This window comes from Balaenoptera acutorostrata, chromosome 1 (assembly GCF_949987535.1).
Source record: "Balaenoptera acutorostrata chromosome 1, mBalAcu1.1, whole genome shotgun sequence".
In the NCBI taxonomy this organism is placed as follows: Eukaryota; Metazoa; Chordata; class Mammalia; order Artiodactyla; family Balaenopteridae; genus Balaenoptera; species Balaenoptera acutorostrata.
This window is the reverse complement of record NC_080064.1, coordinates 29,038,476-29,064,158: the sequence shown is the minus strand read 5'-3', so window position 1 is coordinate 29,064,158 and position 25,683 is coordinate 29,038,476. Positions and strand designations below refer to the sequence as shown.

At 44.1% G+C, this 25,683-nt stretch overlaps 1 protein-coding gene across 1 annotated transcript in view; it reads left to right on the top strand.

Moving 5' to 3' along the window:
• The window catches only part of CLSPN (claspin), a 29,232-nt gene extending 13,518 nt beyond the window's left edge, over window positions 1–15,714 (top strand). Inside the window, exons 10-25 of the mRNA XM_007182510.2 lie at window positions 1,400–1,638; window positions 2,586–2,764; window positions 2,866–2,930; window positions 3,844–4,043; window positions 4,688–4,842; window positions 6,177–6,403; window positions 6,980–7,091; window positions 8,732–8,807; window positions 9,027–9,130; window positions 11,711–11,875; window positions 11,987–12,108; window positions 12,357–12,484; window positions 12,811–12,916; window positions 13,512–13,594; window positions 13,865–14,026; window positions 14,340–15,714. Coding sequence (XP_007182572.2) covers window positions 1,400–1,638; window positions 2,586–2,764; window positions 2,866–2,930; window positions 3,844–4,043; window positions 4,688–4,842; window positions 6,177–6,403; window positions 6,980–7,091; window positions 8,732–8,807; window positions 9,027–9,130; window positions 11,711–11,875; window positions 11,987–12,108; window positions 12,357–12,484; window positions 12,811–12,916; window positions 13,512–13,594; window positions 13,865–14,026; window positions 14,340–14,450 — 2,234 coding nt within the window. The 3' untranslated portion in view covers window positions 14,451–15,714. The remainder of the gene's footprint in view (window positions 1–1,399; window positions 1,639–2,585; window positions 2,765–2,865; window positions 2,931–3,843; window positions 4,044–4,687; window positions 4,843–6,176; window positions 6,404–6,979; window positions 7,092–8,731; window positions 8,808–9,026; window positions 9,131–11,710; window positions 11,876–11,986; window positions 12,109–12,356; window positions 12,485–12,810; window positions 12,917–13,511; window positions 13,595–13,864; window positions 14,027–14,339) is intronic.
• Window positions 15,715–25,683: the final 9,969 nt, after the last annotated feature.

Sequence of the window (25,683 nt, the reverse complement as noted above, 5' to 3'; positions counted from 1 at the left end):
AGAGACACTGAACACTTACACTCTCTGCCAGGCACTGCTCTAGGTACTTTACAGTAAATAACATTAGTGTCCTTATTTTATATGTGAAGAAACTGATATACAAAGCATTTAAACAACTTGCTCAAATTTATATAACTAGTAAGTAGTAGAGCTAGCAGCCTAATCCAGACCACCTAACTCAAGAGTTCAGATATACATATTGCTTTGGGGGCTTTTTTTTTTTTTAACAGCTGCGTGATATTCCATTGTGCAAGTATAACATGATTTGTTTAACCATACTCCTATTAATGGACATGTGTTTGTTTCAGTTTTGATATTTCACACAATATTGTGTCCTAGTATCAGATATATGTTAGTAAATTTTGATGCAAAATTCCTTACAGTGGAATCAGTGAGCCAAAAAAAAAAAAATGTATATATATATATATATATATATATATATATCATCCCATTGTCCTTCAAAATAGTTGCACCGATTTACACTCTGAATCACAGTGTATAAGAGTTCCTGTTTCTTCCGGTTAATAACGGATATTATCAAGCCTTCAAATTTTTGCCAAATATATAAAAAATGGTATCTCATTATTTTGATTTGTATTTCTAATGAGAAGTGATGTTAAGCATTATTTTTTAAAATAATTTTTAATTTTATTTTTGGCTGCATCGGATCTTTGTTGCTGTGCTTGGGCTTTCTCTAGTTGCGGCGAGCGGGGGCTACTCTTCATTGTGGTGCATGGGCTTCTCATTGCGGTGGCTTCTCTTGTTGCAGAGCACGGGCTCTAGGTGCATGGGCTTCAGTAGTCGTGGCCTGCGGGCTCAGTAGCTGTGGCTCGCGGGCTTAGTTGCTCCGCGGCATGTGGGATCTTCCTGGACCAAGGCTCGAACCTGTGTCCCCTGCATTGGGAGGCGGATTCTTAATCACTGCGCCACCAGGGAAGCCCTTAAGCATTATTTTTAATTTTATTTACAATATATGTTCATTTTTCTGTGAACTACCAGTTCATATCGTTTGCCCATTTTACTCTTGAGTTGTTTCTCTTTTTCTTTAATGTGGATAAATTTATCAATATTTTCCTTCATGGCTTCTGAACCAGAGACTCTTGAAGGCCCACTCCCCCCCACCCATCTTTTATTTTTTTACCCTTTTAAATAATAATTTTATAATCTCTGTAATATATTATCCCAGGGTATAGAACATAATTATGGAAGTTATCTCCTACATTCAATTCATGATATTCTCCATTTGTTAAGGTAACAAAAGCCTAGACTCCTAAGGTCTCTGATTTTCCTTTTGGGATGTGTCTAGAACACCTCTGGAGTTGCCTAAAGTGGACACTTGTGTTGTTGTAGTGTGTAGTTGGTCATTACGTCTAAAGCATCTCTTCATATTTCTGTTCAGGGGAAAAGCTTCAGGTGCTGAAAGCTAAGCTGCAAGAAGCAATGAAACTCCGAAGGTCTGAGGAACGCCAAAAGCGCCAAGCATTACTCAAGTTAGATAATGAAGATGGATTTGAAGAAGAGGAGGAGGAGGAAGAAATGACGGATCAGTCCGAGGAAGACGGAGAAGAGGAGGGAGAGGAAGCTTTGGAGGAAGAAGAGGCGAAAGAGGAGGAAGAGGAGGAAGAAGGCAATCAGGAGGTTTCTGGCAATTATGTGATTTCGTTACTAGGTCATGATGAATAGGGAAGAGAGAAAAATCAGATTTGAGTAAGAATATAATGAACATGTTCAATTGTATAAGAGATTTCAGGGGCAGAGATAAATGTAACTCATATGTACTTAAATATTAGTGCTTTCAGTCCTTTCAGCACCACGGAACACCTGCAGTTCACAGAGCCATAGCCTTGGCTCCTACCTGTTGGTTTACATATTGCACTATCATGCTAATATCGAAATGGCTTTGTATTAATAGAGACTTTTATCTTTGTTGTTCATTTAGGTTTCTCTATTGACAATAAAAAGTACTTTTAACCTTGGCCAGGTTGAGGTCTGGAATAAATTCTCAGACAGGCCGAGACCTTCCTGAGTTAATTTCATTCTTTGTTGAGGAAGGTATTTGTAGAAGGGCCTCTTGCCCTTTTTCTATAGTATTGTTTTCCACCTAGATAAGACAGATGATGATAGGATTTTTGATATTAGAAAAAAGAAATCATCCTTGTTTGAACACTGGAGTTATTTAAAAGAACTGGTTAATGTTTAACCCTGGGTAAAGGAAGAGGAAAGCCGTGGCTGAACTGTGCAGGATGTCATAGTTTGTGGTTGGCTGGAGGTCAGTAGTTGTCCTGCAATCTCAGGCTAATCATGTAACCTCTCATTGACTCAATAAAATGATAATCCGGTTCTTTCATGATCTTGTGGCGGTTTGGGGAGGGTAAAGGTAAAGTAACATAAGTATAAAAGAGCTTTAGAAGTGTCAGCGTAAATTGTGTTAATGATAATGGTTAGGCTGAGCTTCCTTCAGGTTTACCTTTTCAGATTTAAGATGTGACTTGTAACTAAGCAGCCATATTTCAGGCTGACAGTGTGTTTACTTTTAAATTTTTTGACTTGTATTATTCTGTCTTTGGGTTGTGTGATTGGTAAAGATTGCAGAATTCCTTCTCGGTAGTGAAGAAATAGAAACCAAAGATGAGAAAGAAATGGATAAAGAAAACAATGATGGCAATGGTGAAATTGGCAAGTCAGTTGGCCTTCTCTCTGTCCCCAAGCCTCTCTCGTCAGATTCTACCTTCCTTCTATTTAAGGACAACTCTTCCAAGATGGGGTAAGTAATTCTCTCTAAGGAAAGATGAGATTCCCTGGTATTTGCCCCTCTAGTAAGAAGCAGAAACAGATACTCAAACAATTTACCTTCTTATTTTGTAGTTACTCTGCTAGTGAAGAAAAATCAGAAATAGATGAAAACTCAGGCAAAAGACCTAACAAACTAGGTAAGTAGTGACTCTTTCGCAGAACGTGACTTTTCTCTGATCCTCCAGCTTTGACACTTAAGGACTACAGTTCCTTAAGGTTCCATTTTTTGGAACCCTAGTGGACTTTTCCCAGTCTTACCTGTGGCAATGACAGGAATTTATGAATTAGAATATTTTTCTTGGTCCAGTTTTTGAAAACTTAAATGCAGTTTCTTTACAGTTGACCATGAGCATGTAATAAGTCCTTAGTGAGTATGTGTTGATTGAACGAAACATGAAACATTTCTATCATATGTAGATCAAAGGAAGATGTATAAGTGATTGGATAATGGAGAGAGTGATCATAGGCATTAGGCAGAAAGACAGGAACTTTCAGGTGTCACTTAGCTCACAGTGATAAACCCTGATTATATAATGTTATCTTAGTACCATAATTGACCTTTTTTTAAAAAAAAAATTATTTGTTTTATTTATTTATTTTTGGCTGTGTTGGGTCTTCGTTGCTGTACGCGGGCTTTCTCTAGTTGCGGTGAATGGGGGCTACTCTTCATTGCGGTGCGCGGGCTTCTCATTGCGGTGGCTTCTCTTGTTGCGGAGCACAGGCTCTAGGCACGCGGGCTTCAGTAGTTGTGGCTCGCGGGCTCTAGAGCGCAGGCTCAGTAGTTGTGGCGCATGGGCTTAGTTGCTCTGCGGCATGTGGGATCTTCCCGGACCGGGGCTCGAACCCGTGTCCCCTGCATTGGCAGGTGGATTCTTAACCACTGCGCCACCAGGGAAGCCCCCGTAATTAACCTTTAATGTAATGTTTTGGAACCTGTAACTTGAGAGGTTTGCCAGTGGATCTTACCTGACAGTTTCATTCTCAACTCTTTTTCCTAAACAAATCTAACTTATTTCTGGAATCATGCACTTAAAAGTTATTTTTCTTTAGATGAAGATGATTCATGCTCATTACTGACAAAGGAGAGCAGCCACAATAGCAGCTTTGAGCTGATAGGCTCCACAATTCCATCCTATCAGCCTTGCAACAGACAAACAGGCCGTGGGGCCAGTCTTTTCCCTACAGCAGGAGGATTCAGATCTCCTTCCCCTGGACTATTTCGAGCCAGTTTGGTCAGCTCAGCTTCTAAGGTAAGATGGCAGTGGTTTTCTAATCTCCTTCCGCTTTTGCTTCCCACATTGCTAAATAAAGTGTGTCCAAGCCAACAACTCCCACCACATTGTGTATGTTTAGTTTAAAAAATCCACCCCTTTGTGTATTTTTATATATATATAAATTTATTTTATTTATTTATTTTTGGCTGCGTTGGGTCTTTGTTGCTGCACGCGGGCTTTCTCTAGTTGTGGGGAACGGGGGCTACTCTTTGTTGCAGTGCGCGGGCTTCTCGTTGCGGTGGCTTCTCTTGTTGCGGAGCATGGGCTCTAGGCGCGCGGGCTTCAGTAGTTGTGGCTCACGGGCTTAGTTGCTCCGCGGCATGTGGGATCTGCCCAGCCCAGAGCTCGAACCCGTATCCCCTGCATTGGCAGGCGGATTCTTAACCACTGCGCCACCAGGGAAGTCCCCCGCTTTGTGTATTAAAAACAAGCCTCATCCAAAGTTCTTACTTTCTTGAAGATATTTTTCTTTATGCTCCTCTTGGCTATGCATTGTCCTCCTCAACTGCAATTGCCTGAGAGTAGATTAAATTTTACAAATAGCAACTTCTGTTGTTGTCATGACAGTGAATGACATTTGTAAAATGTTTTGTTTTTGTTTGGTTTTGTTTTGGTGCCAGAGTTCAGGAAAGCTGTCTGAGCCTTCACTTCCCATAGAGGATTCCCAGGATCTGTATAACGCCTCCCCAGAGCCTAAGACACTTTTCCTAGGAGCAGGAGACTTCCAGTTCTGTTTAGAAGATGACACTCAGAGCCAACTGTTGGATGCAGATGGGTAGGTAGTTTTATGTTTCTGTGGGTGGATGGTGCTGGGTACTGCTTAATTTTGTTTAAAAATAAAGTGAGCTTCTGTCGCTCCATCTGTGCTTTCTCTTCTGAGAAAGAGAGGTGAACAGACCATTAGTATTACATTCCACACGTTTGAACGAAGTCTGTCTAGAAAATTAAAAGTAAATAGCCTTGGGCTTCCCTGGTGGCGCAGTGGTTAAGAATCTGCCTGCCAATGCAGTGGACACGGGTTCGAGCCCTGGTCCGGGAAGATCCCACATGCCGTGGAGCAACTAAGCCCATGTGCACAACTACTGAGCCTGCGCTCTAGACCCCGCGAGCCACAACTACTGAAGCCCGGGCGCCTAGAGCCCGTGCTCCGCAACAAGAGAAGCCACCGCAATGAGAAGCCCACACACCGCAACGAAGAGTAGCCCCCGCTCGCCACAACTAGAGAAAGCCCGCGCACAGCAATGAAGACCCAACGCAGCCAAAAATAAATAAATAAATAAATAAATACATTTATTAAAAAGAAAAAAAAAAGTAAATAGCCTTGCTGGCATTCTGATCCTTCAATTTCTGCATTGTTTGACATGCATAGCTCTTATAAGGTCATCAGATTTCTCTGCGTCCATCCTACTATGTTAGGATTGTTGGATGGGATTGAGAATTGACACTTCTGTGGCACATTACATGGCCATAACACCAAGCCCTACTCTAGCACCATTTGAAGCCAAAAATTATGCTTTACCCTTCACCTTTTTTTTAGAATTGGCTTTTAAAAAAAAATAAATTTATTTATCTTTTTAATTTTGGCTGCATTGGGTCTTCGTTGCTGTGCATGGGCTTTCTCTTGTTGCGGCAAGTGGGGGCTACTCTTCGTTGTGGTGGCTTCTCTTGTTGCGGAGCACGGGCTCTAGGTGCGCAGGCTCCAGTAGTTGTGGCACGTGGCCTCAGTAGTTGTGGCTTGCGGGCTCAGTAGTTGTGGCTCGTGGGCTCTAGAGCGCAGGCTCAGTAGTTGTGGTGCACGGGCTTAGTTGCTCCGCAGCACGTGGGATCTTTCTGGACCAGGGCATGAACCTGTGTCCCCTGCATTGGCAGGCAGGTTCTTAACCACTGCGCCACCAGGGAAGTCCCATACCCTTTACCTTTTGAATAGCCTTTATTCTTTCATAAACTTCCCCCTCCCTCTTTAGATTGTCACAGGCTAAAGTGTGACATTCTTGTCTTCTGGTTCAGGATTCAGCTTCTAACTTTGGTATTGGAGATGAGTTCGGGCTTTTCACCCACCACTTTGTTTTTTTCCTAGAGAATTTCTTACACTCTTCATTGGCCTTGTAGGTTCTTAAATGTTAGAAACCACAGGAATCAGTACCAAGCTTTGAAGCCTCGATTGCCATTGGCCAGTATGGATGAGAACGCCATGGACGCCAACATGGATGAGCTGCTGGATTTGTGTACAGGGAAGTTCACATCTCAGGCTGAAAAACCTCTGTCCAGGAAGAGCGACAAGAAAGAGAACATGGAGGAACTTCTGAATCTTTGTTCAGGGAAATTTACTTCTCAGGGTAATTATCCAACAGAGCGTCAGGCTCACCACAGCCAAATATCTTAAGTCAGTGTCCTTGAAAAGAAGCCCCTTACTGTCAGGTGAGAAGTTCACAGAAAACAGAGATGTGGTGGATTCTTGAGCATAGGTTGAATTCACTGCTTAGCTCCTGACATTTAGAGCTCTTACTTTCTTAGAGTGGTGAAGTATCAACTTAAAACTGCTTTAGCTTTGGCCATATGACTTGTCATTTATGGCTAATATATGTGCAAAGCTTAGAGCAGTGTCTGCTGCATAGAAAATTTCATATAAATGCTAACTTATTACTTCCACCTGCACACCCCTTTCTACCCCTCACACCCCTGCTAGAATGTAAGCTGTTTGGGAGCTGCGATCTTTGTTTTGTTTGCTGCTGTCTCCCTGGCGCCTGGCACATAGTAAGCACTAAATAAGGATTTGTTGAATGAATGAATGGTGAGCTCTTTTTGGCAAGCTTACCTTAGAACTGTTGAGCCGGCATGTCTTCAGATGGCTGGGGAGAGAGGATAAAGCTGTCATTTCTTGGTGACAAATCTTTTTCTTCGTTGTGATGTAGATGTCTCTACTCTGGCTCCATCAGAGTTAAATAAGCAGGAGAAGGAGAGCAGTCTGGGTGATCCAATGGAAGAAGCACTTGCTCTTTGCTCAGGCTCTTTCCCAACAGACAGGTGAGTCTCAGTGATTGGAGGGAACTTGGCAAGTCCGGTGTTCTGATAAAATACTGGGGTAGGTTCTCTGGGCTCAGGAATAAATGGTCATCTTAGGGGCTTCATATCCTGTCTGAGAGTCTTGCGGTCTGTTTGAGTCTCATATTTGCATAGTAAGGAAATTATAATGCTTTCATTTAGTTGGTGGGGAACAGGGTAAAAAAAGGCAAGAAAAAGCACATGAAAGTTCTCAACATCACTAATAATTAAGAAAATGCAGGGGCTTCCCGGGTGGCGCAGTGGTTGAGAATCCACCTGCCAATGCAGGGGACACGGGTTCAAGCCCTGGTCCGGGAAGATCCCTCATGCTGCGGAGCAACTAAGCCCATGCGCCACAACTACTGAGCCTGTGCTCTAGAGCCTGTGAGCCACAACTACTGAGCCTGTGTGCTGCGACTACTGGAGCCCGCGCGCCTAGAGCCCGTGCTCCGCAATGAGAAGCCCGCGCACTGCAGCAAAGAGTAGCCCCTGCTCGTCGCAACTAGAGAAAACCCGTGCGCAGCAGTGAAGACCCAACACAGCCAAAAATAAAAATAAATAAAATAAATAAATTTATTTAAAAAAAAAAAAGAAAAGAAAATGCAAATCAAAACCATAATAAGGGGGCTTCCCTGGTGGCGCAGTGGTTGAGAATCTGCCTGCTAATGCAGGGGACACGGGTTCGAGCCCTGGTCTGGGAAGATCCCACATGCCACGGAGCAGCTGGGCCCGTGAGCCACAATTGCTGAGCCTGCGCGTCTGGAGCCTGTGCCCCGCAACGGGAGGGGCCGCGATGGAGAAAGGCCCGCGCACCGCGATGAAGAGTGGCCCCCGCTTGCCGCAACTGGAGAAAGCCCTCGCACGAACCGAAGACCCAATACAGACAAAAATAAATAAATTAATTAATTAAAAAGAAAATCCTTAAAAAAAAAAAAAAAAAAAACCATAATAAGATACTACCTCACACCCAGCAGTTATTCCACTTTTGGGTATATACACAAAAGAAGTGAGAACAGCGTCTGTTATAGATATTTGTACACCCATGTTCATTGCAGCATTATTCATAATAGTCAAAAGGTGGAAGATCCCAAGTGGATACATACACAGTGGAATAATATTCAGCATTTAAAAAGGAAGGAAATTCTGATACATGCTACAGCATGGATGAACTGTGAGGACATTATGCTAAGTGAAGTAAGCTAGTCACAAAAAGACAAATACTGTATGATTCCACTTACATGAGGTACTTAGAGTAGTCAAATTCATAGAGACACAAAGTAGAAGAGTGGTTGCCAGGGATTGTGGGGAGGGAAGAATGGGGAGTTGCTATTGAAAGGGTATAGAGTTTTAGTTTTGTAAGATGAAAAGAGTTCTGGAGGTTGGTTGCATAACAGTGTGAATGTACTTAACACTAATGAACTGTACACTTAAAATGGTTAAGATAGTAAACTATGTTGTGTGTATTTTATCACAATTAAAAAAATTTTTTTAAAGGCAAGATATCTCGTTTCCTGTTTCTTGAAGAGATTGTTGGTGCTATAAAATATTTTCAATTCCTAAGTTGGCTGACTGCTTGTAGTTTGCCTTCAACTTGTTTATTGATTTGTTGATTTGCATTTTAGGGAAGAAGAAGGTGAAGAGGAGGAATTTGGAGACTTTCAGCTTGTCCCAAATGATAATGAGTTTGATAGTGATGAGGTGAGTTTGAAGGGGACAGAGTAATCACAACTGAGCTCCATGTATTGCTGCTGTGTTTGCTTGTTTTGTAGTTTGAGTTCTTGAGAATTCTGTTTGGCATGTTATCAGAAGCAATTTCCTAGAATGAAATGTTTGGGCAGAAGTTTATAAATTCCTGTCTTAGTTGAGGACACATTTTATTCCGTGTAACTTTGCATGTGATACTATATGATTTTGCAGGATGAACACAGTGACTCTGACAATGAAGACCTGGCCCTAGAAGACCATGAAGATAATGATGAGGAAGACCTCCTGCAGCAATCCGAGAAGTTGAAAAGGCAAATGTAGGTGTTATGTCCCTTCCTTCAGTTGCAAGACAGTTCTCCTGACAGTTGGGTTGTAGCTTGCTACATTTGCTGGTTCTATTTTTGCTTTTTGTGGTTAACACAGATTGAATAAAATCCATTTACGTGATATCTCTTGAGTAGTCAAAGATGGTCACGTCCTCCTCAAGTGATTTCTATACTAAACATCCCTAGTTCTTCAGCTGTTTCTCACGTGACATTGCTTCCAGACTCTTCACATGTATGGATACTCTATCTTCAGGTGTGGTCTGACTTCCGCTCTATATAGTGGTACAACCACATCCCTTGTTCTGGTTGCATACTACTTATAAAGTAACCAAAGAGCATAAGAGCTGAGTCACTGTAGATCCTGAGGATCTAGTAGATGACTAAATTCCCCATGTCTTTTTTCCTATGAATTACTGTCATTCCAGGTTTTCCTCATCCTAGTCTCAGGCAAATGACCCCCCTTTATTTTTTTAATATTTTGTTGTCGTTTTGATCATGAAAGTAAGCCATTTATTTTGGAATATTTCAAAGAATACAGAAAGACATAAATAAAAAGTCATCCAGGAACTTCCCTAGTGGTGCAATGGTTAAGAATCCACCTGCCAATGCAGGGGACACAGGTTCGATCCCTGGTCCGGGACAATCCCAGGGATCAAGGAAAAAGGCTTACAGATATGGTTGCTGCGGAGCAACTGAGCCTGTGTGCCACAACTACTGAGCCTGTACTCTAGAGCCCAAGAGCCACAACTACTGAGCCCGAGTGCTGCAACTACTGAAGCCCGCATGCCTAGAGCCCGTGCTCTGCAACAAGAGAAGCCACTGCAAAGAGAAGCCCGCGCACAACAACAAAGAGTAGCCCCTGCTCACCACAACTAGAGAAAGCCCGCTTGCAGCAACGAAGACCCAAAGCAGCCAAAAAAAAAAAAAAAGTCATCCATGTCCACTGTCCAGGATATTTGTGAAAGTGGAGGTGGTGGTTATTATTACCTCATAACTTTTTTTCAGGCATATATTTTTATGTGGTTGAGATCTGTACAATTTTTTTTTTTAATTTATTTATTTTATTTATTTTATTTTTGGCTGTGTTGGGTCTTCTTTGCTGCACATGGGCTTTCTCTAATTGCGGCAAGCGGGGGCTAATCTTCGTTTCATTGCGCAGGCTTCTTGTTGTGGTGGCTTCTCTTGTTGTGGAGCACAGGCTCTAGACGCGTGGGCTTCAGTAGCACGCCGGCTTCAGTAGTTGTGGCTCGCAGGCTCTAGAGTGCAGGCTCAGTAGTTGTGGCGCACGGGCTTAATTGCTCTGCGGCATGTGGGATCTTCCCGGACCAGGGCTTGAACCCGTGTCCCCTGCATTGGCAGGCAGATTCTTAACCACTGTGCCACCAGGGAAACCCTGTACAATTTTTTTTGTATGTACAATTTTGCATCTTGCTTTTTTTTCCTGCTTACCATATCTGTAAGCCTTTTTCCTTGATATTGAAGGTTTTATAAAAACCATTTTAATAGGTATTCCACATTTTATTATTTGTGGATGACTTTTGGAATTCAAATATAGGATATCATATTGATCCTTATTAGATTTATTTTGTTGCTTTTAGCCCATCATTCCATTCTATTGAGATCAGTTTGGGCTTCTAATTTGTCACCTGTCAAATTAACTATTCATACAGCTTTGGGCCATCTATAGATTTTTTTTCTAAGGCAGTGGTTCTTAAACCTTATTTAACTATAGAGTCCTTTGTTCAAATGAAATCTTATAAAGAATGGCAGCTAAAAATTGAACTGCTCAAAGAGGGTAGATGGAAAGATTGAGAAGCTTAGTGGCTATTGGCCCCTGAAGGAATTCTTCAGGAACCCTAGGAGTTAGAGGAACTCAGCTTTAAAATAATAATGGAAGTCTTTGATAAAAAATCAGCCTTCAGAAAGCCATCAAGCTTCTGCCACTCATGACCATAGGTGACAGCACTTTGAACTCAGATGACAGCAGATTTGTTCTCGATGTGAGCTGAAGTCAGAAAAAGTAACTTGTAGTGGTTTTGATTACTAGTAACTCTGAGCTTCAGTCATACCTCTAATTTGAGGGTCAAGATTTGGCAGGCTGTAAGAAGACCCCAGTCTATTACCTTTCCATACTATACTATCTCTAGTCTGTCTCCTGAAGCTGGTAAGCTTAAATAGAAGACAAAATAGTTTGAACCTTCTGGCAGGTATGTCCCAAATATATAGAGGAGATTGAGAGTTCTGGCTTTAGAGTTACCAGCCTAGGATGAATCCAGGCTCTGCTGCCTCCCAGCTATGTGACCATTGGTAAGTTGTTTACTCTCTGAGTCTCAGTTCCTTCAACTGAAAATTGAAGGGAATAATAATACCTCTTCCTGAGATAACGCAGTAATGCTCCAAAGCACAGTTATTGGCACACAGTATATATTAAATAATAGACTTTTAAGTATTATCAAACTGTATTATTATTATTAATTTAATCTTATTGTTATTAGAGATGGCTCTGTGTTTTGCTTTTCTCATTGCTGTGTGTATATTCATTGTTGTATTTTCTAATTTTCAATTTTCCAGGAGATTAAAGAAATACCTGGAGGATGAGGCAGAGGTGTCAGGGAGTGACGTGGGAAGTGAAGATGAGTATGATGGGGAAGAGCTTGATGAATATGAAGAGGATGTAATTGATGAATTACTTCCTTCTGATGAGGAACTGCACAGTCAAATCAAGAAAATACACATGTCAGTATCCCAGCAAGCCCTTCTGAATAATGAATGGGGTATGTCTTAAGGCAGGCCCTGTAACCAGCCAGAGTGGTCCTGGTTTTGAACACCATATTTCTCCTGTTGTAGGAAAACAATGTTGGATGATGATAAGCGACAGTTACGTTTGTACCAAGAAAGGTACCTTGCTGATGGGGACCTGCACAGTGATGGTCCTGGACGAATGAGGAAATTCCGATGGAAAAACATAGGTATTTTGATTGTTGCCTTTAGAAGCAGATGGTACAAGTTCCATGTTTGTCCAGTTTAAGACAGCAAGAGGAAATCAAAACTATAGCAGGCAGCTGTGGAGGACCTTGCCTTGACCTTTATTTTCTATTAATGGATAGGAAAAGCTTGTGTCAATATATTGTAAATGAAAAGGGTTCACTTATGTCTGTTGAGACACCCTCTCTTGTGGGGATTGCAGAATGCTAATAGCCTTAACTCTTTGCTTTAGATGATGCTTCCCAGATGGACTTGTTCCACAGAGACTCTGATGATGATCAGACTGAAGAACAGCTTGATGAGACGGAAGCCAGATGGAGGAAGGAGCGAATTGAACGAGAGCAGTGGCTTCGGGACCAGGTAGGAAGCCTGCAAGAAATTCTCCTATTCCAACCCTACTTATGAGGGTCACTCCGTCACCCAGCTTGTCATGATAGTCGTCAAAATCTTGGGCAATATATTGCTGTCCCTTTTAATCCTTGAATCTTCTTTTGTGCTTTGAGAAGGTTACCATGGGCAGTTCTAGTCATGTTTTTGTCCAAAATCCTTTTTTTTTTTGTCTAAAGCAACAAAGAGTTGCAAAAAAGGAAAACAAATGCTGTCCCAAGTACTCTAGCTTCCAGGCTATACTAATTATTTGGGGGAGCTGTGAGCTTCTGTTAATGCTGTCTGATTTTTGTTTTCAGGCACAGCAGGGGAAAATTGCAGCTGAAGAAGAAGAGGAGATTGGGGAAGATAGTCAGTTTATGATGCTGGCCAAGAAAGTTACAGCCAAAGCTCTGCAGAAGAATGGTGAGCTCTTAGTCCTCCTCAGGGTCTAGCCTCCTGGATTTTTAGTGCTGGAATCTTAGAGGTGACTCCAGCCTTCAGGGGCTGTTGCAGCTTACTCATAGGCCGGTGTCTAATGTTATCTTAAAGAGGTCCCTCAGATGGGGAGAGACAGTATTCTTTCCATCTTAGACTATTGGGCAGTCGACATTGTGATTGTGAGTATATGTAGCTGGTTTTGCTTTATGTTCTAAGGCAGCTCAGAGGAGTGAATTCTGGCTTCTTTATTCAGTTGCCCAGGATTATATACTTAAGTGTTAGAGCTGGAATTTGAACCCAGATATGCCTAACCCCAGAGCTGAAGCTCTTAAACACTCCTTAACACTCTTACCACTCTTGTTTTTTCTTATTATTACTGTTAATTAGACAATAAGTTCAGCTGAGTTGTCTGTCTTCTCTTAAGCCACTTAACTGTACTTTCAAGTCATGATTATAAAATAATCAGAGTTCCTATGGCTTTAGTTTATCGGTTTAGTTAAAGGCTTGTTAGCTTGTTTAGATTTAAAAGTAATTCTACGCAGCTTTGTCCAGAACAAGCCTCTCTGTCTTGTCTTTTCAGTCAGTCGCACTGTGGCTATTCAAGAATCAGAGTCTTTATTCAGAAATCCTTTTGAAGCCACCAAACCGGGAAGTGACAACCAGGTTGGTTGGGGACCTTGTTAGCCTGATGTCATGATCTTCAGTGTCATAAAGGCCCGGGTCAAGTTAAGGGAATGCTCTTTCATTAGGGGAGGGAGGTGGCTGCAAGAAATGGAAGTAGATGTCAAAGGAGCCTACCATTTCTTTTCTACTTGAGCAGGGTAGGACTGTGTCCCCTCAATACCTGGTGGAGGCAGGGAGGAGCTGACTTCTCATTCTTCCCTTGGCACTTGGAATTTGATACCAGGAATTTGATGACTCTTCTTTCCTCAGCTGAAGATGGGCTCACTGCTAAACCAGCCCAAAGCTGTGCTTCAGAAACTGGCTGCCCTGTCTGACCTCAACCCTAGTGCTCCCCGAAATTCAAGAAACTTTGTCTTCCACACACTTTCTCCTGTCAAGGCTGAGGCAGCAAAGGAATCATCTAAGCCTCGGGTAGGGAATTTGAGAACTGATTTGGTGACTCTCCACAGCAGAGTGAATGAATGAATGAATGAATTGAATTGAATTGAAAATATATATATATATTTCTGGCTTAAAGGCTTAAATGCTGCAGTGTTAATCTTGCACTACCAGTAAGGTACAAGGGGATTGCTGCCCGCAGTAAGTAATCAGCTTTGAAACTTGCCTGGAAAATTTCTATTTCTTTTTTCTAATGATCCGTGATTTAACTATGAGCTGCTTAAGAGCTAATTGAAGCTAAGTACTTGTATGAAGGTCTTGAGTTGGCTCTTTCTCTGCTCTCTAGGTAAGGAGAAGGGGTCCATCTTTAATGACATCCCCTTTACCTAAGCGCCTCAAAACAGATGATAGCACTTCAGGATCGAAGCAAAGCATCTTCAGATACTTGGAAAGCTAACACCACAAGGGCACCAGCACCTGTGTTGAGACTTCGTTGAGAAGTTTCTGGCATTGAAGGTTGGCATCGATGCTCATGTGGATGATCCCCCCTTCCTTCATAATCAGTGCATTAAGATTGAGGACAGAGATTCCAGTTCTTTCCACTGCATGGCTCTGGACATCTCTCCTAGTATTACTTCCTGGGTTCGCCACTAACTTAATTCTTCAGTGTTTACAACATCAACTTATGGGATACCTGGGTGTCCTCCATTAAATATTTGACATTTTATCCTAGCAGCTTCCTGGGTTGATAACTTTTGGTGAAAGGGGTGGTTGGAGGAAGAAAAAGTGCGGCATGACAGAAAATTACAGACAGCAGTGAACGTCAAAACGGGGATGACTCCTTCACACCCCTATGATCTGCACCATGGTGACCAGGACTCAGTGAAAGAGAGACTTCTTAGAGGACCTAGGAATCGACAGATGGGCTGTTTTATTAGTTTTGCCCCTTCCATTTTCTTTTATGCCTTTTCCCAATGCAGTCTCAAATTTCCAATTAACCTGTGCTTCCTTTATAATAAGGACTCAAACTGGTACCCAAGTCAGAAAGAGCAACTTTTCTGGAGTATGAGGATGAAGATAAAAGGTTACATACTGTGTCCATCGACATTAGATATTCCATGGGGCAGAGAGCTCTCAGGACTAAATTTTCTATTTGAAGCACTGTTGCTCAAGGACCTTCCTTCTCATTCTGACTGGAAGAGTTATATATAATCATTATTTATTGCATTAAACTGGGTTGAGTACATTGCCCTGAGCAGAGGACAATTTAATACTTCATTACGTATTTTGAGAAAAGATCATCATAGAGTTTCATCAAAATATTGTTAGGATTGCCACCACTCCCGATTTTCCCTGAACTACCATGCGGCTGTCAGAGTTTTAGACAGATTTTTTTTTTTTTTTCCTCTCAGAACCAAGTGTCACTGCTGCTTTGGAAAAACATTCCATGTAAATGGAATGTTTACTGTCAGGAGCTGGACTTGGGAAGCTGGATGAACTGTGCCAGTTTTTCACTGGCAGATAAGGAATACCAATTTAACTGGTGGAATTAGGATATAGGTTTTCTACAGTTGTTTGTAATATGCAAGATGCTGACTTTGATGGAATTTACATTTGTATATTTGTAATCTTGTAATGGTGAAAATGTATATAAAGATGTTTTAATATGTATGTAGTTTTTCAATAAATCCCAATGCCTTGAAGGCAGGATTTGCTGTCCAGATTGAATGCTCATTCTTTTTTTTTTTTTTTAAAGTTTTTTTTTTTTTAACTTTTTTTTTTTTTTAATTAATTAATTTATTTATTTATGGCTGTGTTGGGTCTTCATTTCTGTGCGAGGGCTTTCTCTAGTTGCAGCAAGCGGGGGCCACTCTTCATCGTGGTGCGTGGGCCTCTCACCATCGCGGCCTCTCCTGTTGTGGAGCACAGGCTCCAGACGCGCAGGCTCAGCAATTGCGGCTCACGGGCCCAGCCGCTCCACGGCATGTGGGATCCTCCCAGACCAGGGCTCGAACCCGTGTCCCCTGCATTAGCAGGCAGACTCTCAACCACTGCGCCACCAGGGAAGCCCTGAATGCTCATTCTTAGGTCAGAGCCTGTCTAATGTTGAGCATTTTGTTTTCAGGGTATCTGTCTCTCAGGGGAGGCCTCTGGGCCTGGAGTGAGAGGCTGCTGCCATTGTCCCCTCACTGTCTTCTCAACTCTGGTGAATTGATCGCATTAACTAACCAAGTGGTTTGGGTTCAGTGCAGGTGAGGAGAGTTTACATAAATGGTGCCTGTTGTTATAGCCCTTTGATTGGCAGACGTGGGTCCAAGGTGAGCATTATTGCCCCTCCCTTTGAGCTCTCTAAACGGTGGCCAAGGCTAGGCAGCCCTTGCTAGGCAATAGAGAACTAGGGAGGAGGGCTGGATATTTCTCCCCTTTTGCTTTCCCATATCCTCTTTTGGCAGGGAGAGATGGAGAAGAGTATTAGGATTGACCACTAAGGATAAGAAAATCAGTGCCTGAGAAATCTAAGGAGCAAAGGGTTTCTATTCTAGGCTCCAGAAAGAAAGCACTCTTTGGAGAAAGAAAAGTTGAGTCTTAAGCTCTGGGTCGCTTTTCCCCATGTCAGTGTAGCTGTCAGAAGGCAAGCTAAGCCTTGGTAATAAGATTGAAGTGGAGAGTCGGGACCTGACCATATGACCTGTGCCCAGAGCACTGAGCCTCCAGCTTCAGCTCCATTCTAGTGAAACTGAAGCCCAGGGCCTGTGCTGTAGCTCCTGCTAGGACTCAGCTTCACTAGCTTGGAAATCATCTGCTTGGAGGGATGAGAGCGCCTGAGCCTGGGAGATGAGGGTGCTCAGTGTCAGTCCTTTCACCTCCTCTGTGTTCCACACGCTGCGATAGGGACACGTGGTGTTTACTTGATTTAAACAATTCAGTCCACAGCTGCACAAACCATACTAGGGTCTCTTCCATAAAGCATCAGGTTATACTCACCAAAGCGCTGTAGAGACAAGGCACTCAGCTTCCTGTGCAAATTCTCAACTGCCTCTCTACAAACTTTACCCCACTTTGAGAATCTCTAATGGCTCAATGTGAGTGTTTCAGGGTTTTATCTCCCAGAGATAGATCTAATATCTCTTGGGGCTTCCTGTCCCGAGGCTTGTACACCTCAGAATAGGGGAGAGTATTTCTGGGAGGAATATTGTCATGATGCTCTCTGATGGTATCATCCCTGAGATGGCATTATATCTTCTACCTTTGTGTCCTACTCACTGCCTGGCACATGGTCTGGAATGTGGAATTGCCCAGTAAAAGGTGAATGAAAAATACCAAACCTTTCAGAGCCTCCATTTATATCTATAAAATGAGGATAATCATTCATGCCTGTCTCAGAGTTGCTGTGAGGCTTGTTGGAAGATGTATGTGGATGCATTATGTCGAACACTACTCTGCAAGCATATGGATTTGCCAATATTACAACTGCATCATGTTTTGGGGACCACTCCTCAAAGGCCTGTTGTCTCATAAGCATCTCAAACTTGACATCTTTAAAAATGTGATGTTCCTTCTCTAAAAACCTGCTCTTCCTCCTGTGTTTCCCATTTCAGTAAAAGGTACCTCCACGTACCCAGTCACTCAGGCTGGAAACCCAAAGGACATTCTCGACCCCTCCTTCCTTACTCCCATAATCAAGCAATTTCTAAGTCTTATTTCTACTTCCAGATTGCATCTTGAATCACCTCTATAGCCGATGCCCTAATCCAGGATTCCATAATTTCTTGCCAGGGTGTTGGCAGTAGCCTCCTGATCTCCCCACTCCTATTTTTGCTTCCTTTCCATCCAATCTGTGCACAGCAGCCAAAGGGCGACATTTGCATAATTAAATCGGAGGATGCCACTCCCTCACTCAAAACCTTTCAGTCTTCCAGTGCACTCAGGATTAAGTTCAAACTACAAGACCCTCCATGATATAGTTGTGCCTCCCAACCTCCTATCATCCACTGTTCTCCATTCACATTACACAAAGCTTCAGAGCCTTCCCCCCCTTTTTTTCAAATGGACTTCTTTCTTTTTTTTGTTAATTTTATTTATTTTTTATTTATTTATCTTTTGGCTGCATCGGGTGTTAGTTGCGGCACGTGGGATCTTTTGTTGGGGCATGTGGGCTTCTCTCTAGTTGCGGCACTCAGGCTTCTCTCTAGTTGTGGCATATGGGATCTTTCATTGCAGCGCTTGGGCTCTTCACTGCAGCACGCGGGCTTCTCTCTAGTTGCGGTGCGAGGGCTCCAGAGCGCACGGGCTTAGTTGCCCCGCAGCATGTGGGATCTTAGTTCTCCGACCAGGGCTTGAACCCGCATCCTCTGCATTGGAAGGTGGATTCTTAACCACTGGACCACCAGGGAAGTCCTCCCTTCATTTTAGAAGGAACCACAGTCTGGTATTCTTGATGGCTGGTGGGGTAGAGGTGGGGGTGAAGAGGCAGCTCCCAGCTCCAGGCTGGAGAATCACTGGGCCCAATCTAAGGGGTGGAAGGTGCAGGGGCAGGATTGGGAGTGAGTCCTGTAGATTTTTCAGTCCCCATCTTTTTCTCAGAGGCTGAAGGAAGGAAAAAAGCTGACTGCCCACCCCTCTCTTTGTTTGTCTTGTCTAACTTATGTTATTTATCAAAAAGACAGGTTATTTGGAAAACCAGATGGACCCAGGCAAAAATCATCTGGGTTTTCCAAACGTGAAAAATTAGGTTCTGGGGGCCCAGGAGGAAAGGCGTATGAGTGTGTGTGTGTGTGTGTATGTGTGTGTGTGTGTGTATGGTTGGGAGGGGGTGAGGAGTATTGAAAGTACTTTATGTCACTGTAGTCAGACCCGGAAATCTCTCCATAACATCCAAGTTTCCCCCTCCCTCTTTTTCCTTCAAGTTCTTTATGATTACAATCTAAATGAGAAAACTAAAATCTTTATATTGGTGGCTGGGAGTGCTGAAAGGTTTAATTGACCAAGAATGAGAACATGTCAGGGCTGTAGCAGAACAGCAGCCGACGGCTTTCTGTAGCTCTCCTGCCCTCGCCTCCTCCCACAGATCCATCGGGTTAGTGAGAGTGTCAGGGTACAGAGAGGTTTCTAGAGCAGAGATCTGGTCCACCTCTTGTCCCTTCAATGTTATCATCCCAAAATGATCACAGCAGTTATGGAAGTTAGACATTAGGGGAAGAACTTACCCTTTCATAACTTTGTGATGATATTATGGCCAAAGAACACTGGGGGTTAAGGGCTGTCTGTCCATTAAATATCCAGGGAAGGAGCTAGCTCTGTGGCTACAACCAGGAATTTTTAAAGCTTGTGGTTCTGTTACCTCTGGGCAGCAACATTATTAGGAAGGAACTAAAGTAGGAGGCTATGGAGGCATGACTCTTGGCTGCCATAGAGGAAATGTTCTGGCTGAAAGTATAGAGAGAGCCCTCTCTCTACATACACACATGCACACTCACAGAACAGAGCCAAGACCCTTTCTGGCCTGAAGAATCTTTGGCAGCAGCAAGAGCACTTGTCCCATTTTGAGTGTCATTTGTCACTGAGCCCTGCCCGGCCCACTCACCCATTGTCACAGTGCCACCTGACTGTGAAAGCCACTTAATAACTTGATCTCATCTGTGTAATCTGAGTTAATACTAGCACCACAGTTGTGAGGATTAAATTTGAGAAATTTGTAAAGTGTCTGTCTCCAGGTCCAGCACATAGTAAATCTCAGTGAGTGCTTGTTGAATGAATGAATCCGTGAATTGGAGCATTAAGGCTCCCTTGACCATTTCCAAAGGCCAGTGTGTAACAGCTTGAATAACAGGCTTGTGGGCTGTCCTGTGGAGCCTGGAGCCTGAGGCATGATCTAACCCTGCCATTCATGTAACACATGTTTAATGAGTATCTGTGGTATGCGGGGTAGACCCCGTGATGCACAACCCTATCCCCTTTAGTGAAGGCTTTGCTGGCCCCGCTGCAGACGGCCTTCAGTGAGGGGACGGCCTCAGCTGCAGAGAACCCCTTACCCAACGCTCACGCCCCATTCCAGCACAGCCCACATCCAGTGATGACAGGAGGGTAAAGGCCTGGCCACCTCAGCTCATTTTGGGACAATTCTAAAGGGCCCATTCTCACGTCAGAGCTCCCTGGGAGGTTGGCTGAGGCTGTCATGGACCTGTATGGTAGTTCATCTCCTTTCCCCTCACTTCCACAGATGTTGATCCCAAGGGCACCTCTTAGGAAATATCCGGCGTCCTAAACTGCCTGAGTCTGCTTCCTGGGGAATCCAGCCTATGAGTGTTGTAGTCCTGGTGGCCAAGGCTTTAGGACAGGAAAGGACAGAGACCCCTTTGCAGTTTCCAGCATTTGTTTCCAGCGTTGGAGGTGTCCATGCTGCCTTTTTATGTCCACCAGAGGGCAGCAGCAGCATAGCAACCTGTCCTCCTGAGGCTCAGTGGGGTGGGCTTGGAGGTCTTTCCCCCAGCCCCCTCCAATTTCCCACCCCTAGTACTGAGCATTAGGCAGGATCACCCTCCTAAGGGAAGAAAACTTTGGGAAACTGTCTAGGCGTTAGTTTTGTCAGTCTCAACACGGCCCCCTCCCACCCCAGTGCCAAGGCCAATCTGTCTTCCTAATGTGGACCCCATCCCCCTCCTCAGTGGGCAACCTCCTTGCCCAGGATCTCCCACCTCTCCACACTCACCATCCACAATAGATTTGTTTTCTGTGTGACAAGGTAATTATGAGCTTGGGGATAGGAGGCCTAGGGGCCAGTCTGAGGATGGTCACTTCAGTCTGGTTCTCCCTGTTCTGCTAACATTATTGATTTTTTAGTTTTATTTATTATGATGATTTTTCTGTGTGAACTGGCTCTGATGACATGAGGTATGGAGGTAAGAGGGCAAAAGCAAATTTATTCTCGTCACAATTTAGCTTCCTGAAACCACCCACCCGACTTTTTTTTTTTTTTTTTTTTTGGTCTACTGGTTTTAGCATCTTTGCTTACCTGCCTTCATTCTGTTCCCTACTCCCCAAATTTCTCCCGATGATTCTTCCAGGAATTGGAGCCAGATGTGGCTAGAGAATGCCATTAACTTATCAGCAAGCCTTTATTGCATTCCCATTACTAGTCAGTTATTTCTAGGCTAAGCTCCCCAACTTCCTGCTTCTTTCTCAGCCCTTCCCCTGGGGCAGTCCTGAGACAGGCCAAGCTACGTGCTTTTTTTTTTTTTTCCCTGCAAGAGTTTCTCTGGCTGTGAAATGGGTGTGAGGAAAACCTGACGAGGAAGCGTTCGGAGAGGGAGATTGAGATTGAGTGGAGCCTATTCAAAGAGCGTGCCTGCCTGACCTTCAGGCTACTAAAGGCCTCCCATTGGTGTACTCTACTTCCTTACGGAGACCGGGAGGGGCAGGGTGGGACGGTGCACGGTGATTGCCTGATTGCCAAGGGAATCCGCTGAGGCCGAGGGCGATTTGTGGATTCACGTTCCCCCAGTCTGTTTTCTCTGTGTGTGCCAGAAGAATGAATAAATCATTGTTCAGGGGTGGGATGCAGCTGCCGGGCTCCTCCCCTCGGCACATGCCCCGACTCCAGCTCCTCCATTGAGGGCTGCTGGAGCAGAGCAGTTTATACACCCAGCTCCCCAAATCCTATTGAGGCCTCCCCCTTTGCACGAGCCACCGTCTCCAAGCCCATTCAGCCTGGCCCTTTGTGCTGGAGGTTAAGTGGTTACATGTGGGGGGCACCCAGAAAGGACCTGTCAGTCCCTGAAAGGCTGTGCTGATAGCGTGCCCTCCTACTGATGAATGGGTGGGTGGAGGAGAGGTGGGCGGCCCGAGGGTGGGGTGGGGGAGAGGGCAGGGGGATTATGGAGTCCATGGAGGCAGCTGCTAGGAAGGAGGTGGAACAGGCACTCCCTTCTCTCATTCTCCCTTCAGATCGCCTTCTCTACCTCACTCTGTTGTGGGCTCTGGGACCTTGAATTTGGCTTCTCTGGGCTGCTGGTGGAAAGAGAGGCTATTTACCACGTGGGTGCATTGGGGAGAAAGAGTCTATACTACCTTTCAGGCTTCCAGCATCTCCAAAACACCCCTCAGTTTCTCCTTTTTCCCTTCAGGGTCAGGAGGGAGGATGCAGGGGGGCTTGGGTAGAGAAATTTATCTCCTAGGTTCATGTGGAGCAGTGCATTTGGAACTGCCCCACTGAGCTCTAAAAGCTTCCTGGGAGGCCCCTCAGGAGCTGTTCAGGGTGGATGGTTCAGGGCAGGAGAGATCTCAAACTGGGTATATTACAAAGATTTTGTTGGAAAAGGACGATTCTAAGGCTTAAAGGAAAAAAAGCCTTAAAACTTCAGATTTGATGTACCACCCCCTCATTTTACAGCTGAGAAAACAGCCATGTTGGGGGTGGAGAAGGGACACATCTTACCTAAGGTGATCACACATCAATTTCTGGATAGATTAGAGTGACACTTTACCTTTAAGAGGTGGTAGAGAAATGGATGAACAAAACAACTAGGTCACCAGCTTCCTAGGCCTTCATTTCCTGAGCTGAGCTAATTCTGGGGAATGGTTTTTTTCTGCCTTAAGGGCTCTCAGGTACTTCAAAGGTCCTCCAGGGCTCTGCCTGGCCTTAGGAGCCCAAGTAACAGTGTTCACAATTTTAATGTTATTTAACAATGTTCAAGGCATGTTATCTTTATTTAACCTAAAAAGGTTAAAATGCTTTGATTTGTCCAAGTTCCCAAAGCCATGTGGGAAGTTGACAGATGATATGAGCTCAGGAAAAGAGAAGAAAGCAGGTCACAATGTAGCTTGTCCCCCAGGATTAGATGCCTGTGCTTTGTTTTGATGTGGAATCTTTGGGGGCTTCCTCAGTTATTTCCCTGCCTTTCACAGGATGAAGCCCAAGCTCCTTGGAATGCTGGTCAAGGCCTTTCACAACTGGGCCAAATTTATCCTCCAACCTCATCTCCCATCTCCATTTCCTCCCAAGCTCCAGCCAAACTGGCCTCCTCTGTGTTATCTGAACACGCACACTGCATACAGTTTCCGCTGCCTTCGGCTTTCTCTTGGTGAGCTTCTATTCATCCTTCAAAACCTGGCTCAGGGGCTTCCCTGGTGGCGCAGTGGTTGAGAATCTGCCTGCTAATGCAGGGGACACGGGTTCGAGCCCTGGTCTGGGAAGATCCCACATGCCACGGAGCAGCTGGGCCCGTGAGCCACAACTACTGAGCCTGCGCGTCTGGAGCCTGTGCCCCGCAACGGGAGGGGCCGCAATAGTGAAAGGCCCGCGCACCGCGATGAAGAGCGGTCCCCACACCGCGATGAAGAGTGGCCCCCACTTGCCGCAACTAGAGAAAGCCCTCGCACGAACCGAAGACCCAACACAGCCAAAAATAAATAAATAAATAAATAAAGTAGCTATAAAATTAAAAAAAAAAAAAAAAAAAACCTGGCTCAAATATCACCTCTGTGAAGCCTTTTCCTTCCCCTCTTTTGGGCTCATTACTTTTGCCTTCTAGCTCTGTTGTAGGACCTATCACGTTGTATAGCCCACTCTTTTCTATTTCCCTTTCTAAACAGAGAGCTCTCCGAGGCCACCACCAATTCTGATTCTGCTCTTAATCCTCAGCACATTACCTGGCACAAAGTAACCCTGTGTAGCTGTGTCCTGAATGTGAATAAACGAATGGGAAGGGGCAAGGTCCTTGAGATTAAAACACCTTGATCCTAGCCATCTCTTTTTTCCTGGGAGTACTGACATTGAGAAATTATCCACCTATAGAGGAACTCATGCCGGTCTTATTCCCTGAAGTAGAAATTCCTCTCAGCCTCCCTTGTCTCCTTGCCTAACATCCCAGGCCCCTAGGGCCTGGATCTGGTTACTCACTGCTAGCCAATCTTGGCTCTGACATCTGTCTGCTCACCAAGATAGCCACTCACTGCCCATTGCTAGATCTTCATGATGGGCTGTCCTTCTGCAGAGCCCTGTTCGGGCTGGTTCTGTCCATCTCTGGTGATTTCTGTGTCCCTGCCAGTTAAGTCCCTGCAATCTATGTAGCTGGGTGGACACAGACACAGACACCCCTTCACCTGGGGTGACTGATTCCCTGGCATCCTGACTGAGGAAGCCTCTGGTGACTGAATAACAGACATCTGTATATCTGCTTTTCTGTGGTCATGGATGCCCCTGCCTTCCTGGGGGTTTTTGTTCTCCAGGCTCCCAGCTCCCTGAAAGTCATGGAGTTGCCAGGACCACTGTCTGAGCACTTACTGCATTAATTATACGTGCTAGAGTATCCCACCCAAGATTATCCTTGACTAAGAAAAGAGAAGCTACATTCTGATGCCCTTGGAATTCACTTTACCTGTCAGGTATTATGTTATTTAGAAATAATCAGCTTTATAGAACAATGGAGTGACCAACTGATGACTCAGCTATGTCAGGTTATTGCACGCTGAGTATAATATAGGCTTTAGATCAACAATCAATATATAATTCTTGGTTTTTTTGTAACCAGAATACACAGGAAGAGGTAGAGGTAGGTGTGGCATGTTATGTGATTGTACCTAACGACTTTCTCAGAGAGTTTGCTTCCTGTCTCTGACATTCTACATTCTGCAGTTCAGGAGGTTTTAGCATCTAGGGAGAAATGTTTCTAACCAGGGAATGCAGAGAGGATTCCACTGCGTTTTGGGCTCCTCATAATACTAGAGGAATAGAAGAAAGGAGGTCACACTTGTAGGCTGATAATAGCTATTAAGGGGAAACAGAGTTGCTACTACTTAATGAGCGCTGAGAGGTGCGTCAGTGGGACCCAGGGGACGACCTTGTGCTCTTGTATTAATCAAGATTCTTTTGATTGCCAGTGAAAGGAATTCCACTCAAGTTAGGCTTGGCAAAATAAGGGCCTTGTTGCAAGGTGTACCTAGGCCTCAGGAAACAGGACAGGACCATCACCAGGACTTCTGTCTTTCTGTGTCTGTATGTCAGCACTATCTTCTCCTACTACAGACTGACTTCTATTTGGCAGGAAATGTGATTGTTACAGTCCTAGGCTCACATCTTCCCTGCTTTGTCTTCCTTTAATTTTATTTCAAAAAGTCCCAGAGAAGGACTCTGACACCTAGAGTGGGAGTCCTATTCCTAGATTCATCAGGCTTCCATATGACCCACCTAGTTAGAGCTGGGAGAGACAGGAGAGGTAGGAGGAGGCGCTATTCAGGGCCCACCAAACAAACAATTAGATTTTGTTGTGACTTTATGACATAGGAAGACCTGTATCACTGCAGACCACCAAAGCTCAGAGACTTTACAAGTGAGGATTTGGGTCACCTCATAAGGAAAAAAACTCCAGCTGAAGGTAAGGGGAACTTGCAGTGGATAAGGGAAAAGGGAGACTAGTTAGGCCTCAGGACCTGATGTAGAAATGGGGCTGAGGTCTCCACATATATATTTTTAGCTGGGGGAGTGTCCAAAGCTTGAGTTACTTCTGCCTTTTCCTTTTTATTTCCTTTTCCCTCTTAAAATAGGAGTTGTCGTAATCATGAAATGTTTTTTTTTCTCTTCCATTTCCCTTATTTTGTATATAGGATTTGTTGGTGTGATTTAATTTGCCATTTAATCTCTAGGTTGCAGAATGGTAAATTGGAATTAAGTTGGAAATGGAAGAGGATGCCTC